The 14,756-nt window shown below is 39.7% G+C and overlaps 1 protein-coding gene across 1 annotated transcript; it reads left to right on the forward strand.

Annotated features, from left to right (window-relative positions):
* Nucleotides 1-1,499: 1,499 nt before the first annotated feature.
* LOC141290260 (tripartite motif-containing protein 16-like) lies at nt 1,500-13,206 on the forward strand. Its single transcript, XM_073822450.1, has 8 exons — nt 1,500-1,523; nt 3,026-3,565; nt 6,483-6,578; nt 6,824-7,057; nt 7,183-7,333; nt 7,757-7,816; nt 10,879-11,374; nt 13,086-13,206. The coding sequence occupies exons 1-8, from the start codon at nt 1,500-1,502 to the stop codon at nt 13,204-13,206; spliced, it is 1,722 nt and encodes a 573-aa protein (XP_073678551.1).
* The last annotated feature ends 1,550 nt before the right edge of the window (nt 13,207-14,756 follow it).

Raw genomic sequence — 14,756 nt, forward strand, 5'->3', positions numbered from 1 at the left:
GATCAAATGGAACAACAGCAGCAGGCATACTCATAACATTTTCTGCAAATTGCTCAGTTGGAGGCACATTTACATGCACAGGAGTTACAACAGACGGAATTACAGTTCGCACATGCGCTCTCTCTCTCTCTTTCTCTTTATGAACCATCTCAAGTTCACGTAAATGTAACATATGATTATCATGCTCCTGTCGCTTAATTTGTAATTCTATCTCCTTCAATTTAAACAAAAGTAAAGGGTCTGATTTAGATGGTAATTCAGCTATTTCAGCCGTCTCTAAACCCTCACCTTTTTCCATTTCACTATTTATATCACTTTCTACCGGTAACAAACCTTGCTCAACAAGTTTAGTGTACACTTCAGCTTTAATTACCTTTTTAGCTGCAGAAGTTGATATTGAAACATCCAAAATTTCAGCAATTTGCACAAGATCCTTTTTACGAAACGTATTAAATTGCTGTATACTAGGTTTAGAAATAAACGCTCCGACATCTACCTCCATAATTGAGTGCTTTACATGAATAGAATACAAATCGTTGCTCAGTACAAAAACAAACAATGGTATTCTTTAGACACTTGTAAATATTACTCGTTCAAAAATAAACGAGAAAACAGCGAAACCGGAGGACAACCTCCCACTTGTTAAACCTAAACAAACGTAAAAAGAAAAACCGAAAAAGACAAGCAGACGAGCCCCCATTTGTTACGAATGAAATTAAATCCCTATTCAAAGAGAAATAAATTAACCGTAACAAGTAAACAGGGATCCTCTTTAAAAGATCCCTGGGGTCCCCGCTCTCACTCCCCAAAACTTCACAACCACAAAACACAATTAGAATGCAAGAAAATACATTTATTAAATTAGAAATGGACAAAATCAGCATAAACGTCGGGAGGGGAAATGCCAAAAGAAAATACAATAAACAGAACTAACTACTAAATCGCAAACTAACCTAGAAAGTAGATTATAAATAAAAGAATACAAAAATCTTCCCTCCCTACTAACAAAAACAGGAGAAAACGAACAAAACAAACAGGCACCCACCTCCCAGCCGTAGTCCACTTAACAAGGATCAGGAAGTAAGGTGACAAACGCAACAGCTATCGAATACAACTCAGTTATACTTAATTCACTAAATAACAACAAATGTCTTGCATAGCGATCCTTTTACAAACACTCAACAGAATCGAAAGAATACATTAAAAACGAAAAGGGGGAACCAGGAGAGCGGGGGAGCCCAGGGATCTTTTAAAGAGGATCCCTGTTTACTTGTTACGGTTAATTTATTTCTCTTTGAATAGGGATTTAATTTCATTCGTAACACAGGTAACTTCTTTAGTGGTCATTCAGTTTCTGTCGACGGTTTTCAGCCGAGAAGTTGACCCACAAGAACTTATCTCGGACCATGGCTCTCAATTCATGTCATGTGAGTTTGAGATGTTTCTGCGAAACCGAGGCATTGTGCATCGAACCTCTTCTGTGTACTATCCTCGCGCTAATGGAGAAGTTGAACAGTTTAACCGTACTCTGAAGCACACCTTACTAACTGCTTCCCTGGAGGGCAAGGGATGGAAGGAATTCACAAGCGAATTCTTACAAGTCTACCGCTCTACACCTCATTCGACTACTCAACGTGCACCTGCTGAACTGCTACATGCAAGACATATGCGTACTAAACTTCACATCTCAGGATTGCAGATACCGCAAAATCTTTGTCCACCAAAAATGCAAAACATTGTGGATCGAGTGAAACATGTGCAGCAAAGATCCAAAACATACACTGATTGCAAACGTGGAGCGAAGGACGTGTCATTCCAACAAGGATCTTTTGTCCGAGTGAAGCGGCCAGGTATTCTTCCTAAGTTGAAATCTGCATTTTACAAACCGTAAATTGTATATTACGTGGAAAGGTGATGTTTTATCAGGCATATACAGTAAAGTGATGTTCTATAGGCAATGTTATGCATTTGTTGAATCAAGGGAGATGTTAAAGTCATGTTTGACATGTTGGTGCTACTCAGTTGAAACATTGGTAGTACTATGCAATGTGTTGTACCAAATGAGTGGAAGTATAATTGTTTAAAGAGAGCGAGATGTGGTGTCACCATCTGTCCTGTGGGTGGCACTGTTGGGATGTTTTGAGTATCAAAGGGGGGTGAAAGAGAACAGTTCGAGTAAAGAAAGAGTTCAGAAATTACCTTGTGTCTTGCGTGTGTTTTCCTATTTTCTATGACATAACACTAAGTTGTTTCAATTTTTCTTTTGCTTTGGTATTATGGCATATGGTTTGTAGATTTATGTGAAAAAAAAAGTAATTTAAAGTAGCTCAACATAAGGCAGTAACATAACAATGTGAAAGGGGGTGTGAATATTTTTGCAAGGCACTGTATGTTTTCCAAAACATGTATTACTCTAAAACTTCAACGCCATAAATCCAGTAGTCTATATGTTACAAAAATAGTATACCCACAGTCAAATTTATATATATTTATTTCAGTTGTTAGGCCACAAGTTGCAAAAGGAAGAGCACAACAAACTGTAATCAACACAGACCATAGCTTAAATCAGCCATGACACTAAAAAAAAGGCTGTGTTCCATTTAACTATTTTTATTAATTTTGTCTTAAAATCATCTAGTCATATTTTAGAGCAGTTTGTAACATGGAACCTTGATATGGGCTGAATTGGAGTTTCTTGAAAACTGCTGTGGAGTTGATTTATTATTGACTTTTTTTTTTTTTTTTTTTTTGCTTGATGCAGCATTCAATGTCTTGCAAAGTATTCATTAGTGTCTGTAACTGACATCTAATTGGCAGTTCCATTATAAATTACCATGCTGGAAAAACAAGTTCATTACTCTTTACAGACAGACTTGTTTTGTTCATGCATCTGAAATGAAGAACAAGGAAATGATTTCAGTACTCTTGCAGTTCAGGGAAAACAAAAGTACTTGTTAATTGTGTTGTGTCTCTGTCTGTGTGTGCATGCAGTGAAATGGCTAAAGTCAGGTTTTTTCAGGAAAAGTTCAACTGTCCAGTGTGTCTGGATTTGCTGGAGGATCCAGTGGCCATTCCCTGTGGACACAGTTACTGTATGAGCTGCATTACAGACCACTGGAATCAAGAGGATCAGAAGAGAGTCTACAGCTGCCCTAAATGCAGACAGACCTTCAGTCCAAGACCTGCTTTGGGTAAAAACACAATGCTGGCTGAAGTTGTGGAGCAACTGAAGAGGAATAAACTCCCAGCTGTTCCTGCTGGAGCTGAAGATGTGGAGTGTGACTTCTGTACAGAAAGAAAACACAAAGCTGTGAAGTCCTGTCTGGTGTGTGTGAACTCTTACTGTCAAAATCACCTTGAACAACATGAAGATCTCTTCAAAGAAAAGGAACACAATCTTATGGATGCTACTAGACGGATTAAGGAAATGCTCTGCTGTAAACATGAAAAACCGCTGGACATTTATTGTCGCACTAACCAGAGTTGTATATGTATGCTCTGTATGGTGGATGAACACAGAAATCATGAGGCTGTATCAACTGCAGCAGAGAGGGTCGAGAAACAGGTACAGACATTGTATGTTGATTCTGTCTGTTGTTACACTAAATCAAAAAATCTTCACATTACCATGAAATGAACTAGTTTGACCTTCAAATTATTATTAACAACTGTAGGAGTTTTTTTTTTTTTTTTTATTAGAAATCAGTCCCTCTGTGGGAAATAGATATTGTGGAGGAAATACATGCAGAGCGGCATTTGAACCAAATTCTTAACTTAGATAATGCATCTTGGGAAATGCGGTTTAAAATGTTGCATAGCTTATTACTCTGGTACATACAGTAGACACAAAATGAACCCCAATCTATCCAGCCTCTGCAATAAATGCAAGGTTGCTGAGGGAAGGTCCAACAGTTCTGGTTGGGTGTTTTCCTAGAATTGGAGAAACATTTCTCCTGTTCTCTGCAGGTAGGACCTAAGATCTGCCTAATGTGACTTACATAAGAACTCCCTCATGGCGTCTCTTGCGAATATTGCTACATTGTGATTTTGTTATCATGGATAATGACCATAACCCCTTCAGTAGATAAGTACAACTAAGAGACTTATCCTTAACAAAGTCTACTCCACAGCACTAAAAGAAAAACCCTTTAAATTTCATAGCATAGGGCCCCGGAACATTATTATCTATTGCACAAAAACAAAAAAAACAATAAAATATTAATGCTAATAATAATAATAATAATAATAATAATAATTAGGGCTGTCAAAATGAATACGTTAACGCACTAATTTTATTAACGTGCACGATTAATGCAGCACGCATTTTCTGTTTGACCCATTACATAGCCTATATAAATGGATGCACAGTGTTGCCAACTTAGCGAAAAGTGTCTAGCAACAATAAATAAACACATAATTGGACAAACCTAATATAGTTTTTCTGAGACACGAGCGCAAGGTCTTGCTTTCAGTGCACGCGCACCTCCCTCTCTTTATATCTGCGTCTGCTCTGTTCAGAGAGCGGCAGAGGAGCAGCGCTTTCAGTTAAACCAGATATTATGTTGCTTCCAGTGCTTGAAGTGGGCACTTCTGTATTTTACCCTTTTGCGTACTGGTACTTTTTCGTGTGTACTGGTACTTCTGACATATTAAATGAATGCAAGCGGAGTCTGTCTATGTTTGGTAGTGTATGGTTGATGCATAGAGCCACATACACTATAAAAAGTTTTCACCAGATTTAACTCAAAAACCTAAGTTAAGCAGCTGCCTTAAGTTTTTAAGTTAAATCATCTTAAAACTACAAGTCATTTTAAATTATTAAAATAAAAATGAGTTGATTTAATTGACTTAAGTTGATTTAACTTAACATTTTAAGGCAGCTGCTAAACTTAAGTTTTTAAGTTGAAACTGGTGAAAACTTTTTACAGTGTAGGAGTATGCACGCGAAAACTGTGTATTATATACACATATTATTAAACACATGCATATCATATGCACGCCAAAGTTAATTTCAGCATTTTTAAAGCACGCCAAATAGAAACAGAAAATCATGCTACGCATTTTAATGAGACCGGGCTCTCGAATCAGTACATTATAACGAAAACAATACAAAGGTTTTTTCGATCACATAATTTTAAACGGGTAAACTCCTGAATCCAAGGATCGTGAAAGCATTTAAACAGTAAGTTAAAAACAGCGATAATAATGCAGAGAATAGACTTATGTCCAGATGCCGGTAAATGATTATTTTCAGCGATTGAATAATAATCATAATTCAGGATTTTTTTCAGCCATTATTTCATATTACTTTGGTTGTCTGACAACAGAAACACTAAAATATAACAATGGAAACACTTTTGTTGAGAACTTGGCTGCATCAGATTACAGTATGTGGGCACAGAGAGGCAAACAAATGTAATAATAATGTAACGCGGACTCAGGGAAGCGTGTAAGATCCAAACGCTAGCTTTATTCAACAGATCGTAGTCAAGACAGGCAGGGTCAAAACACCAGCAAACAGGAACATCCAGGGCAAGACAAAACCGCAATCCAATAATACAGGCGTGGGTCAAACTCCAAGAGGGCAGTCCAAAGTATCAAAATAAACAAGACAATGAAACAAGGCAAAACTATGAGAATGGCAAAATAACTATGACTATGACAATGACAATGAAACAAAACCGTGGCAAAAACAAGGCAATGAAACGAGAAAACGCTTAGTAGAGTCCGCACAGCAAAACAATGCTTCGCGGGGCCTTGAGGAAGTAACCAACAAGGCAGCAGAGGGAGCAACAGTCAGTGAGAGTAAGGACTCCTTCTGCTGGCGTGGCGTCACAAATAAGTAATAATAAATGTACATTTTGCATGCTCAGAAGAAGTGAGCTGCCCTGTTCTGCAAATAATGTAAACAGGCTTGTGTAAGTAAATTGCTCAATGCAAAGAAAGAGACGTAATGGGAACCTGGTATTTCTATGTTCTTTTTCTTTCATGTGTCTAATCGACATGAACAAGTTATTTGAAAAATAAATCTATGACCTTTAAAAAATGTCTATTCTTCATGCTCTATGTTGAGTATGTTTTTGTTTTTTTTACTAATAATAAACATACATTTGCTTGAAGCATCCATATTTGCCTATGCCCATGTTGATTAAAGTATTAAAAACTTCAAAAAAGTATTAATTTAAGGTACATTTAGAACAGATAAAAATGTGTGATTAATCACGAGTTTACTCATGACATCCATGCGAATAATCACGATTAAAAAATTTAATCGATTGACAGCCCTGGTAATAATAATAATAATACTCAGTCCCTGAATTTAGAATTCAGTGACTTCAGTGGTAAAGTTCACTATGCTTAAAATGTAATTCATCCAGTTTTCTAAGATGAAAACAAAGGCATAAGTCACCCAAAACATTCTGTTACTTTCATTTTCACTTAATATATTTCTGTAAATTGCTGTTATACGTTTTGTCCTACAGAAAGAGTTGGTTCAGAAACAGGCAAAATTTCAGCAGCAAATCCAGCAGAGAGAGAAAATTCAGGAGAAGGTAAAAGAGGCTGTAGAGAATCACAAGGTAAGTTTTGAAAAGAAGAAGAAATAATCAAACTCATGCTGATGATACACGGGGCAACTTTTTTCAGTGTTGCTTCACTTTCCCATTGACAATGGATGACAAATTTCTCTCTGAATAATTTGGATTGGTTGTGGGCCCTGCATCTCACCTGGTTGGTTGCTGATGGCAACATTGTTCAAAAGTTGCCCCATGTATCATCCCCATGTGAGCAGCAGTAAGAGCTGAGTGTAATGTTTGTCCTGCAGCACTCTGCACAGACAGCAGTGGAGGACAGTGAGAGGATCTTACCTGAACTGATCCGCGCCATTGAGAAAAAATGCTCTGAGATGGCACCAATGATCAGAGCCAGAGAAAAGATTGTAGTGAGCCAAGCTGAAGAACTCTTGAAGAGACTAGAGCAGGAAACTGATGATCTGAGGGGGACAAATGCTAAGCTGGAACAGCTTTTACACACACGTGATCACACCCATTTCCTCCAGGTTGCACAGTGAGCTTTAGTTCCAGGTTTTCAATATAGAAAAAATCCTGGAGCAATATTAGATTTTTATGAAATACTTTCGTATCTTAAATTTATTCTTTGTTGTTTGTCTTTGTGTCTGTGTAGACTTTCCCGTCTCTCCCTGTTCCTCCTGGATCTCCAGATGTTCCCAGAATCACTGATGGTTCATTTGATGGTATTGGAGATTCAGTCTCTCAACTGAGACAAAAACTGGAGGATTTCTGTAGCAAGGAAATTGCAAAGATATCTGGTCAAAGTAAATTTTTATTCTATTTATGTGTGTGTGTGTGTGTGTGTGTGTGTGTGTGTGTGTGTGTGTGTGTGTGTGTGTGTATGTACTGTATGTATGTATGTATGTATGTATGTTTGTATCTATCTATCTATCTATCTATCTATCTATCTATCTATCTATCTATCTATCTATCTATCTATCTATCTATCTATCATCTATCTATCTATCTATCTATCTATCTATCTATCTATCTATCTATCTATGTGTGTGTGTATGTATGTACTGTATGTATGTATGTATGTATGTTTGTATCTATCTATCTATCTATCTATCTATCTATCTATCTATCTATCTATCTATCTATCTATCTATCTATCTATCTATCTATCTATCTATCTATCATTATCTAGTACTTTTACAGTAAATATTTCTATTGGTGTTTGACAGTGACATGCATCCAGATCATTCCCACCCCAGAATACAGTAGCAGGACAGATTTCCTACAGTGTAAGTTACTAGAAAATTAAGGAATTAAGATGAAAGGTGTGCTTATAAACACTGATTAATGAAACATTAAAATTCTAAATTAAATACACAATAGTATACAAAATAGTGCACAAACTATAGTGTTCATTTACAGTATTACTTTATTCATTCATGTATGTATGTATTTATGTAATACTAGTTAAATCAGTGCTGAAATCCTCCGTATACAGGTGTATCTTATTAAATATGAATGTCATGGAAAAGTTCATTTATTTCAGTAATTCAACTAAAATTGTGAAACTCGTGAATTATATGAGTTCAATACACACAGACTGAAGTAGTTTAAGTCATTGTTTTTTTCTTTTGGGGGGGGGGGGGGGGGGCGTTTTTTTGCATTTTTATGGATAGGACAATGGAGATACTGGGAGAGAGGGGGGTAGGTTCGGGAAAGGTCCACGAGGTGGGATTCAAACATAGGACACCCGAAGTGCAACTGCGCCATTTGTCGGCACGCTGCCCATAAGGCTATCTGGCCCAACATCTTTGGTTCTTTTAATTGTGATGATTTGGTTCACATTTAAAAAAAAAAAAACAATTCACTCTCTCATCAAATTAGAATACTTTTTTGTGTAAAAAAAACAAACATTTTTTGTGAATTGTTGGCCTTCTGGGAAGTATGTACATTTACTGTATATGTACTCAAAACTTGGTAGGGGCTCCTTTTGCTTTAATTACTGCCTCAATTCGGCGTGGCATGGAGGTGATCAGTCTGTGGCACTGCTGAGGTGGTATGGAAGCCCAGGTTTCTTTGACAGTGGCCTTCAGCTCATCTGCATTTTTTTTTTGGTCTCTTGTTTCAATTTCCTCTTGAAAATAGCCCATAGATTCTCTATATGGGTTCAGATCTGGTGAGTTTGCTGGCCAATCATGCACACCAACACCATGGTCATTTAATCAACTTTTGGTGCTTTTGGCAGTGTGGGCAGGTGCCAAATCTTGCTGGAAAATAAAATAAGCATCTTTAAAAAGCTGGTCAACAGAAAGAAGCATGGAGTGCTCTAAAATATCTTGATAAACAAGTGCAGTGACCAACACCAGCAGATGAAATTGTACCCCAAATCACCAGAGACTGTGGAAACTTAACACTGGACTTCAAGCAACTTGGGCTATGAGCTTCTCCACCCTACCTCCAGACTCTAGGACGTTGGTTTCCAAAGGAAATACAAAACTTGCTCTCATCTGAAAAGAGGACTTTGGACCACTGGGCAACAGTCCATTTCTTCTTCTCCTTAGCCCAGGCAAGACGCCTCTAACGTTGTCTGTGGTTCAGGAGTGGTTTAACAAGAGGAATACGACAACTGTAGCCAAATTCCTTGACACTTCTGTCTGTGGTGGCTCTTGATGTCTTGACCCTAGCCTCAGTCCATTCCTTGTGAAGTTCACCCAAATTCTTGAATGGATTTTGCTCAAAAAGCCTCTCAAGGCTGCGGTTCTCTTGGTTGGTTGTGCATCTTTTTCTTTTACAATTTTTTCTTCCACTCAACTTTTTGTTAACATGCTTGTAGGGGTGGCACGGTTCACAAAACCCATGGTTCGGTTCGTATCAAGGTTTTCGGTTCTGTACGGTTCTTGTTTTTATTTTTTTTATTTTAATCTTTAACACTCCAGAAGTTTGTTTTGGCATATGAAATGTAGCTTGATTATCCACAATTTAGGATATATTATTAAAAAAAAAAGTTTTATCATGTAATCATGCACAAACTGAATTGGACTTGACTTTAAGAACATTATTGAGACCATCTCTGAGGAAAGCTAGGGGAGATTTGATACAGCAATAGAGAAGACATTGATGACATGCTTTTCATTTATTTGGCAAAAACAGGACAATGTGTATCTCCACAGGAATTTATGTGCCTTTTTAGCACATAAAGATTGAACTGAAGAATTAACTTGCATGTCTACCAACACACTGGTGTGATGTCTTCTCAGATGAACTGACAAATTAGAAGTGTTGCCATATTATTTGCATTTTCCACAATGCTTGCACACAGTCTCAGTTCGATCTATTCTTTTATTCCCGTCATCATCATAGGTAACATGAAATCCAAAATGTTCCCACACAACTGACCTGGCTAAGGGGCCGTTCACATGAAGCGTCTTTTGCGCACTCAAGTTTGTTATTTCAAATGTAGACGCGTGGTATGCGCGCTCGTAATGGAAGCGAAAGTTTTTTCCAGGCGCGTCCGCGCCGCATCGAGATAAAAACATCTCAACTTTTCAAAATTCCGCAAGCTCACCGCAGACCATGTGACATGAACCAACCAATCAGCTTCATCCTTTCCTTTAATAAAATTGAAAGAACAGCCAAGTTGGATGAACAGCGACACATAGCTGGCGCATCCTCCAACTCCAGGCAGCCTTCCTTATCTCTCCCACTTGCCATTTCTACACGTGACGTAACCTGCAGCACTCCACTTTTACTGTCTCTATGTCTATACACACCTCTTATTTCGCGCAAAAAGGACACTCACGAGGCTACGTTGCGCATGCGTTGAACCGTTGAACCGTGCGACGCACACACGCACCGAACCGAGACAAGCGAACCGAACGGCTGGTTGGCTGGTTTTAGCTGGTCAACCAGCCTGGTTTTAGCTGGTCATAACTGGTCAGCAGGCTGGTTTTAGAGAGGTTTTGGCCACTTTCAGCAGGGAAATCATCACAATTAAAAGAACAGAAGACATAAACTACTTCAGTTTGTGTGCATTGAATTTATTTAACACATGAGTTTCACAATTTGAGTTGAATTACTGAAATAAATGTACTTTTCCACAACATTCTAATTTATTGAGATGCACCTGTAAAGACTGTTGAAGACTGCTTCCTGCTAATGGAGGGTCGCTTCCAGCAGAGTTTAGATTCATCCCCAGTTAAACACACTTCCACAAGCTTTGCATCTGGGCAGGTGTGTTAGAGCTAGGAAAGTGGCCCTCCTGGAGCAAGATTGGACAAACCTAGATCTGTTTACATTACTGAAATTCAGTTTTAAAGATTTCAGTGAAGCTAATGTGCTTTGTTTCTATTAGATTTCCAAAATTTCACCCTGGATCCAAACACAGCTCATCAACGCCTCTATCTGTCTGAGGAATATAGAAAGGTGACTTACAATACAACACTCCAGTATGCTGATCATCCAGACAGATTTAGTTATTGGTGGCAGGTGTTGTGTAGAGAGAGTGTGAGTGGACGCGGTTACTGGGAGGTAGAATGGGATGGAAGGGTTGATGTCTATGTATCAGTGGCATATAAGAGCATTAGCAGGAAAGGGTGGGGTTATGAGTGTGCATTTGGAAGTAATGATCAGTCCTGGAGTTTGGTCTGCTCACCCTCCAAATGCTCATTCTGGCACAGCAACAGTCAAACTGTTCTTCCTGTACCCTCCACCTCTAAAATAGGAGTGTATGTGGATCACAGTGCAGGAATTCTGTCCTTCTACAGCATCTCTGACACAATGACCCTCATCCACAGAGTCCAGACTGCATTCACTCAGCCGCTCTGTCCTGGGTTTGGAATTAATTGCACGTATTTTTATGCATATAATAAAAAACTAGCAAAATCAGAAAAACGTGCAATGGTGAAACTCTGTAATATATAAATATATATCCAAAGATTTTAAACATAAAATAGTGATTTGCTTAATATAGTCAATGGGATTTGGCAAGAATGATGCTTAGTAACAACATTGTAAGTTGAAATACTTCAGTCTAGCACATTTGATTAGCTCAAGAAAAGATGTAAGTTATGTTTGTGAGGTGTGTCTAATTGGCTTTTGTTTCAATCTCTATATCTTTTTGGTTATGTATTTAGATCTTTAATAGAGCTCAACAGTTCACAGAGCATGTGCAACATGCTTTTCCCATTGGTTCAATTTCACCTTCTTTTACAAGGGTTGTTTACAATGTGTGTATGGTCACTAGATCACCTGTTAATTGTAAACGTGTAAGAAAACTATGGTAATAATACTCTGTAGTAGACAAAAGTTAAATTTTTATAACAGACAAGCGTGCAGCACTCCATATTGTATTCCAAAATGCAATGTGCTCGGCTTTCCAAGCCCAGTGTGACAAATGAAGAAGTAAAGTCAGCTGTGATGTTTAGCATTCCTGACTCATTGTTGAGTACCATAAGTTAAGAAATGTATTCCATTTTCACATATGTTTTAGTTTTTTTTTTTTTTGTTGTTCGTGTTTTTATGTATTTTAATTTGAATTGAATCATTCTTTTATCCTTTATCACTGTAAAGCTGCTTTGAAAAAATCTGTATTGCGTAAAAGGCTCTACATAAAGAAAGGTAACTTGATTTGAAGTTTGTCATGTTTCCTGCTTTGTCATGTGATTCCCTAGGCCCTAGACTCGTGTGATTCCCATCAGCCATCTTCTGTTATGAACAGAACTGTCTCTACCTAGTTGCAAAGCACCTCTGGCCCTTTGCTGGTTTATGCTGGTCCTTTGCTGGTTTTATGCATAAACCGGCAAAGACCAGCAATAACCAGCTAAGGGCCAGCATAAACCAGCAAAGGGCCAGCATAAACCAGCAAAGGACCAGCATAAACTAGCAAAGGACCAGCATAAACCAGCAAAGGACCAGCATAAACCAGCAAAGGACCAGCATTAACCAGCTAAGGGCCAGCATAAACCAGCTAAAACCAGCATCCCAGAACCAAAACATACCTAACCAGCATATGCTGTTATTTTCAGCAGGGTCTTTACAGAAAAAAACTAATACTGAACATGTTATTGCATTATCATTATATTTTTCTCTCACCAAAATTAACCATGGTTCATTAAAGTAAAAGTACTGTATTGTAACCATGTTTTTTGGCGGAATGATTACAATCTGTTTTAATTTACAACCATAGTTTTACTTGCATTTCATGGTTAGACAATGGTTAGTGTAGCAAAACCATGGTTAATTTGTGGTTACCATGGTTTAACCATAGTAACCATTGTTTTTGGTTTTAATTTTCTTAAGGGTTGTGTTGTTATCTATCCTAGCTTCCTATAAAATGTATTATAAAATGTTTTATAATATTTGTTTGCTAAATTACTACTGTAACTGTAGATGATAAAGATGTCCTTTAGCATACAGTATTTTTAGAAGATAGTTGTCACACTCAGATATAGGCAGAGACAGAAACAGATGTAATAGTAAAAGGTGGGTTTATTGAACAATATCAAAGGTTTGCAAAGAAGCATCAGGCAGGATAAAAGTCTTAACTGAATTGTCCTTTAGAACAGGTGACGGAATCCGGAGAGCAAACAGGTTTGCAGGGAGAAACAGCAGATGGGTCTGGAGTAACGGGAGGCATGTGAACCGTAGACCAGACAACGTGAGAATGAAACAGTCCAGGTAGATATAGGGCGTGCTAACGAGGATCAGGTGAGTAATTAGAACTCAGGTGAGTTGGAGCGGATGGGTGGAGCTTCAGAGGGTGTGTTCTGGGACGTGTGCTGAGGTGAATGCCTGACATTACCCCCTCCTCCAGGGGCGGCTCCCGACGCCCCTCTACGACGCCGAGGACGACCACGACCACGAGGGGCAGGACGATCTGGGTGGCGTTGATGGAAGTCGGTGAGAAGTTGGGGATCAAGTACGTCATCTCTGGCCACCCAAGATCTCTCCTCCGGGCCATACCCCTCCCAGTCGATAAGATATTCTAGACGGCCTCCTCGACGTCGGGAATCCAGGATCTCATGGACGGAGTACACAGATGGTTGATCCAGGATTTCAGGAGGAGGAGGTCCAGCTTCAGCTCTATCGGTGTCTGTGACAGAGGGAAAATGTGGTTTAAGGAGTGAAACGTGGAAAGTGGGGTGAATTCTGTACCTGGGTGGGAGCTGAAGCTGGTATGTCACATCGTTGATCTGCCTCAGGATCGTGAACGGACCGATGTAGCGGGGACTCAGCTTCCGACAAGGCAGCCTCAGCCGGATGTCCTTGGTGGAGAGCCATACCTTGTCTCCAGGTTGGTACTGTGGAGCGGCTCTCCTACGGGCATCGGCAAAGTCCTTATGCCTACGGATGGCTCTTTGAAGGTGACGATGGGCTGAGTCCCACACTCTCTCACTCTCTCGAAACCAGTAGTCAACAGCTGGAACGTTGGTGGGTTCCTCCGTCCAGGGAAACAGCGGAGGCTGAAAACCGAGTACGCACTGAAATGGTGTTAGTCCTGTAGTATCCTGGCGGAGAGAATTCTGTGCGTACTCGGCCCACGGGAGGAACCTGCTCCAGCTGTGTTGGTCCCCGGAACAGTATGACCGTAGGTAACGTCCAAGCTCCTGGATCTTCCTCTCAGTCTGGCCGTTGGTCTGCGGGTGGTATCCTGAAGAGAGATTGACAGATATTTCCAGTGACTTAAAGAAAGCTTTCCAAACATGCGATACAAACTGTGGACCCCGGTCCGAAACGATCTCCTCGGGGAGTCCGAAGTGGCGGAAGACGTGTTGGAATAGGAGCTCAGCGGTGTCCATTGCCGTAGGTAGTCCCCGCAGAGGTATTAGCTTGCAGGACTTGGAGAACCTATCCACAATCACCAGCACACAGGTGTACCCCTCCGAGTTGGGGAGATCGGTCACGAAGTCCAGGGACCAGGGTCTTTGCGGAATGGGAAGTGGTACGAGCTTTCCTGTGGGTAAATGACGAGGAGTATTAGATGTGGCACAGACTGAGCAGCTTTGGACGTACCTGATGACATCTTGGGTCATACTGGACCACCAGTAACGAGATTGAAGGAGTGAGAGGGTCCTTCTGCTACCTGGATGTCCAGAGCCCGGAGACTGATGAACTGTGTCCAGAAGGTGTTGACGTTGGGAGCTGGGTACGTAGGTCTTACCTTCTGGACACTCCGGCGGAGCTGGCTCCTGGAGGGTGGCTTGTTGGATCCAGGTGTCAATATCCCACTGG

The sequence above is a fragment of the Garra rufa genome, chromosome 17 (assembly GCF_049309525.1).
Source record: "Garra rufa chromosome 17, GarRuf1.0, whole genome shotgun sequence".
Classification (NCBI taxonomy): Eukaryota; Metazoa; Chordata; class Actinopteri; order Cypriniformes; family Cyprinidae; genus Garra; species Garra rufa.